This window comes from Sinocyclocheilus rhinocerous, unplaced genomic scaffold (genome assembly GCF_001515625.1).
Source record: "Sinocyclocheilus rhinocerous isolate Xijiao unplaced genomic scaffold, SAMN03320098_v1.1 scaffold178, whole genome shotgun sequence".
NCBI lineage: Eukaryota > Metazoa > Chordata > Actinopteri > Cypriniformes > Cyprinidae > Sinocyclocheilus > Sinocyclocheilus rhinocerous.
In genome coordinates, this window is record NW_015653463.1 from 513,105 (window position 1) to 519,280 (window position 6,176).

At 36.7% G+C, this 6,176-nt stretch overlaps 1 protein-coding gene across 1 annotated transcript in view; it reads left to right on the forward strand.

The window, feature by feature from the left end:
* The window catches only part of ppip5k2 (diphosphoinositol pentakisphosphate kinase 2), a 48,993-nt gene that overhangs the window by 13,627 nt on the left and 29,190 nt on the right, over positions 1-6,176 (forward strand). Inside the window, exons 8-14 of the mRNA XM_016522048.1 lie at positions 13-114; positions 1,018-1,179; positions 1,271-1,392; positions 1,625-1,726; positions 3,276-3,362; positions 3,495-3,570; positions 4,048-4,157. Of these exons, the coding sequence (XP_016377534.1) occupies positions 13-114; positions 1,018-1,179; positions 1,271-1,392; positions 1,625-1,726; positions 3,276-3,362; positions 3,495-3,570; positions 4,048-4,157 (761 nt within the window). The remainder of the gene's footprint in view (positions 1-12; positions 115-1,017; positions 1,180-1,270; positions 1,393-1,624; positions 1,727-3,275; positions 3,363-3,494; positions 3,571-4,047; positions 4,158-6,176) is intronic.

Consider the following 6,176-nt stretch of genomic DNA (forward strand, 5'->3'; position numbering starts at 1 on the left):
CGTCTGTTTCAGATTGGCAGCAGAAGTAGCGTCTATTCTCCCGAGAGTAACGTCAGGAAGACTGGATCCTACATCTATGAGGAGTTCATGCCTACAGATGGAACGGATGTGAAGGTATCGCAGTCGTGTATCTTCAGCAGAGCAAAAAAGCTCACACACTATTTTCATGTATTTTCATATTAGTGGTGGTAATTCTGATTCATCAAAGTGACTAAAATATTTTGATTTTGTTTAGAGGAAAGTTTTCTCTCTCTCTCTCTCTCTCTCTCTCTCTCTCTCTTTGTTTCTGTTCATTCTGTTCTTCACAAAACGTCTTGAAATGTGATACTGTATGTGAAAACTCTTGAGTCGTGTCTGGCTGTTCAGTTCAGTTTAGTTTTTTATTTTATTTCCCTAGCTGACAAGTTGTTTACAGCATTTGGACAAAAAAACATGACAAGTACATAAATTGAGTTTTAGCTAAATTGGTACACTGCAAAAAATTAGGGATGCACCGATATTAAAATTTTGGCCGATACCGATAACCGATAATTCTTTATTTTTGAAAGCCGATAAATGATATGTTGGCCGATAAATTATTATCCAAATTTTTATATACTTTTTGAGAGCCTGATTACAAAAAAGGTTTAAGAATCTAAAAATTCTTAAATCAAGAAGGATTTTCTACTTGTCTATTTTTAGATATCTTGGCTGAAAGAAAAAAAAGAAAAAGAAAAATCTAAGTAATTAAAGCATTTTTTTTTTGCAGTGTAAAAGAGTCCAAAGTTGTTAGCAAAAATGTGAATTGGCTCATTAGTGCCACCTTGTGACAGACTTTTACAGTGTTTATTACACAGGCTCATCTAGTCAGCCTCAGTACACACAGTATATTCCAGTTTTCATAAAGATCAGTCTTTCAGATTGTGCTACGTCTGCAACTTGGATGTTCTTCTACATTACAGTTTTTTTATAGACACTGATTTATTAATGAATGAAGCGCCACTGTTTCATATGCTTTCTTGTGTTTGTGCACATCAGGTGTATACTGTAGGTCCTGACTATGCCCATGCAGAGGCCCGTAAATCTCCCGCTCTGGATGGGAAGGTGGAACGAGACAGTGAGGGGAAAGAGGTCCGTTACCCAGTCATCCTCAATGCCAGAGAGAAGCTCATCGCATGGAAAGTCTGTTCAGCTTTCAAGGTAAATGAAGACGTTGAAAGCAATTTAGATGCTGCTCCTTTTATCAGTTAGAGCTTTATATTTCTCATATCTTATAATTTCTCATTTATAGCAAACCGTGTGTGGGTTCGATCTGCTCCGTGCCAATGGCCAGTCATACGTCTGTGACGTCAATGGCTTCAGCTTCGTCAAGAATTCCATGAAATACTACGATGACTGTGCAAAAATCATGGGGTTAGTACATCATACAAATCCAAAATATCCAGTGATTATATATATATATATATATATATATATTGAATATTATGTTTTATTGTCAGATGCAAAAAAGGTTTTGTATTTTCTTTATTGCAATTTTAATTATAATCAGATGATTATACTTTCGACATTTATGATAAGGATTATGAATGTATTTAATGTACAACAGATTTACAGTGGATTGATATGGTTTTTCTTTGCCCCACAGGAATATCATCATGAGAGAGCTGGCTCCACAGTTTCAGATCCCGTGGTCGATCCCTTTAGAAGCAGAGGACATTCCCATAGTTCCCACAACCTCTGGGACTATGTATGTCCTTACAAGCAAACACTGTTTTAAACTTATAGTGATAATTACATTACCAGTGTTATTAGTATCTAAGCTAGTGCAATTGTTTCTAGGAACTAAAATCTAGTTCTTCCAAAAATGAAATCGTCATTCGCTCTCTTTTCTTGTCTTAAATTCATATGACTTTCTTCCGTTTTCACCAAAACGACAAATTGTTAGCGGGATGTTTTCGCTGACACTCTTATGTACTTTATTAAAGGTATAGTTCACCCATTCTGTCATCAGTTACTCTTATTTTGTTCCAAACCCATAAGACATTTGTTCATCTTCGAAACGCAAATGAAGACGTCTTCAATGAAACCTGAGAGATTTCTGTCCCTCCATTAAAAGTTAATTCCACCAAAACGTTGACAATTCAAAAAGGTCATAAAACATTGTAATCATGTAATCGGTCATCATGTTCATTTTATACAGTGAATAGATTTCATTTAGGCTTTCGTTCACATATAACGCACAGAGCACATCAAATATTCTAAACACAAGCAAGTCCAGTACTTGCTTGAGGCATGAGAACAAACCTCAATGGTTCTTGTGTTTCACACAAGCACTTTTGAGCTTCCATTTGCCATATTCGATGTGCTCTGTGTGTGTCGATCATTGTTTACATGCAAATGAAAGACTAAATGATATCTTCATCATATAAAGCAATTGTGACTTTTCAGGGGACTTGGATTAAACCACTTGATTCATATGGATTGTTTACCATATTTTTATCAACTTTTTGCATCCTCAAATTTTGGTGTCATTAATTTTTAATGGGGGGGACAGAAATCCCACAGGTTTCACTGAAGATGTCTTGTGCTTCAAAAAGGACTAAAAGACCTGTGAATGAATTTCATTTTTAGGTAAAATAACCTGTTAAGTGTTAAAGAGAGTCACAATGTGCTGCCAACTGCATTGATTTCACCCAACTGGATATTCATTTAATTATTGCTTGAGCAGAAGAAAGCCAGTCATATGGGTTTGGAAAGACGGTGAATTAATAATGACAGAAGTTTCATTTTTGGGGAACTGTTCCTTTTAACACACATTAATATTATATGTTATTGCTGATGTACTGAGTTATATCTTTTTATTTCTGTATAAGCTCAAAGTAAATATCCGTTCAAGTGCTGTCGTATGACTTTCAGGATGGAGTTGAGGTGTGTGATTGCTGTGGGTTTCACTAAAGATGTCTTGTGCTTCAAAAAGGACTAAAAGACCTGTGAATTAATTTCATTTTTAGGTAAAATAACCTGTTACGTGTTAAAGAGAGTCACAATGTGCTGCCAACTGCATTGATTTCACCCAGCTGGATATTCATTTAATTATTGCTTGAGCAGAAGAAAGCCAGTCATATGGGTTTGGAAAGACGGTGAATAAATAATGACAGAAGTTTCATTTTTGGGGAACTGTTCCTTTTAACACACATTAATATTATATGTTATTGCTGATGTACTGAGTTATATCTTTTTATTTCTGTATAAGCTCAAAGTAAATATCCGTTCAAGTGCTGTCGTATGACTTTCAGGATGGAGTTGAGGTGTGTGATTGCTGTGATTCGACATGGTGACAGAACTCCCAAACAGAAGATGAAGATGGAAGTTCGACATCAGCGGTACAGACTTTCACCTCTGCTCTGTCGCTGATCTATATTCATCATAAACTCTCACTAATTCCCAAAAAATATGAAAATTGACACTGCACAACTAAAAATCCACTATTGTATTTCTCATGTTGTGTGTTTCAGGTTTTTTGACCTCTTTGAAAAATGTGAAGGTTACAAAAGTGGAAAACTGAAATTGAAAAAACCAAAGCAACTCCAAGTAAAGACATTTTGTTTTAAAAACACATCTCTTCCATCTTTACTTGATCCTCTAACTCTAGCACTCTCTACTCTAATTCTATTCTTTAAAAAAAAAACTTGCCCCTTTTAGACTTGCACTCTATTCATTTACTAACTGCTTGTTTTCTTTAAAAAAATCTAACACTAGCTTGCTCTATTCTTTTTCTATTCTATCTGTTTACTTTTTATTTATTATATGATTTAAAAAAAAAACTTGCTACGTGTACTGCGTTAAGCTAACTGAGACTTGTTATAGCACTCACATATCATTGCTCTTTTGTTGATTTTGATTGCTGCCATTGTCCTCATTTGTAAGTCGCTTTGGATAAAAGCGTCTGCTAAATGATTTAATGTAATGTAAATGTAACAAATATTACTCATCATACATATCTAAAGCATGCGTTTGAATATTGGCTGATTTGCTCAGTTGTTTGTTGTGTTTGTTTGAATTGGACAGGAAGTGTTGGACATTGCCAGGCAGCTGTTGGTAGAACTCGGCCAAAATAACGATTCAGAAATTGAAGAGAGCAAAGCAAAGCTTGAACAGCTGAAAACAGTCCTTGAAATGTAAGTGGGTCCAGTAAATTTATTAATAGGGGCCAAGCAGCAAAGGTGTCTAGGCACCTAGTTATTGTATTATTATTCTTCTGCCATTGATTCTGATTTTGTTGTCTATTCCACAAGAGAATGAAATGCATACAGCAAAAGGGTGGGTAAATGATGACCGAATATTCATTTTTGGTTCAATCTGCCATTACGAATTTTATTGATAAAGCTTTCATCAGATCCTCACCAAATTTAGGATCACCTTTAAATCATCTTCAGATCATGCTAGTAAAAATTTATATCAATCTGATAACGGCACCAGCTTTTGTGGTATTTCAATCACTGATACTAAAATAATGCGGATGTCAAGTCACCTTTATTTATATAGCGCTTTTAACAATACAGATTGTGTCAAAGCAGATTTACAGTATTAAATAGGAAAATAGTGTGTCAATAATGCAAAAGGACAATAGTAAACACTAAATTTTCAGTTAAAGGCAGTTCATCATTGAATTCAGTGATGTCGTCGTCCAGCTCAGTTCAGTTTAAATAGTATCTTTGCAATAATTTGCAATCAAGTCAACGATATCGCTGGAAATTAAGTGTCCCCAACTAAGCAAGCCAGAGGCGACAGCGGCAAGGAACCAAAACTCCATCGGTGACAGAATGGAGAAAAAACCTTGGGAGAAACCAGGCTCAGTCGGGGGGCCAGTTCTCCTCTGGCCAGACGAAACCAGCAGTTCAATTCCAGGCTGCAGCAAAGTCAGATTGTGCAGAGGACTCAACTGGCTCTTGTGGTCTTGTCCCGGTGGCCGTCTAGGAGACAAGGTCCTCACTGGGGATCTGTCTCTGCACATATCATTGCTCTTTTGTTGATTTTGATTGCTTCCATTGTCCTCATTTGTAAGTCGCTTTGGATAAAAGCGTCTGCTAAATGATTTAATGTAATGTAAATGTAACAAATATTACTCATCATACATATCTAAAGCATGCGTTTGAATATTGGCTGATTTGCTCAGTTGTTTGTTGTGTTTGTTTGAATTGGACAGGAAGTGTTGGACATTGCCAGGCAGCTGTTGGTAGAACTCGGCCAAAATAACGATTCAGAAATTGAAGAGAGCAAAGCAAAGCTTGAACAGCTGAAAACAGTCCTTGAAATGTAAGTGGGTCCAGTAAATTTATTAATAGGGGCCAAGCAGCAAAGGTGTCTAGGCACCTAGTTATTGTATTATTATTCTTCTGCCATTGATTCTGATTTTGTTGTCTATTCCACAAGAGAATGAAATGCATACAGCAAAAGGGTGGGTAAATGATGACCGAATATTCATTTTTGGTTCAATCTGCCATTACGAATTTTATTGATAAAGCTTTCATCAGATCCTCACCAAATTTAGGATCACCTTTAAATCATCTTCAGATCATGCTAGTAAAAATTTATATCAATCTGATAACGGCACCAGCTTTTGTGGTATTTCAATCACTGATACTAAAATAATGCGGATGTCAAGTCACCTTTATTTATATAGCGCTTTTAACAATACAGATTGTGTCAAAGCAGATTTACAGTATTAAATAGGAAAATAGTGTGTCAATAATGCAAAAGGACAATAGTAAACACTAAATTTTCAGTTAAAGGCAGTTCATCATTGAATTCAGTGATGTCGTCGTCCAGCTCAGTTCAGTTTAAATAGTATCTGTGCAATCAAGTCGACGATATCGCTGGAAATTAAGTGTCCCCAACTAAGCAAGCCAGAGGCGACAGCGGCAAGGAACCAAAACTCCATCGGTGACAGAATGGAGAAAAAACCTTGGGAGAAACCAGGCTCAGTCGGGGGGCCAGTTCTCCTCTGGCCAGACGAAACCAGCAGTTCAATTCCAGGCTGCAGCAAAGTCACATTGTGCAGAAGACTCATCTGGTTCCTGGTGGTCGTCTGAGACAAGGTCTTTACAGAGGATCTGTATGTGGGGCTCATCTAGTTGTCCTGTTCTCCGCTGTCTTTCAGGGCTGTAGAGGTCCTCTCTAAGTGCTGATCCACCATC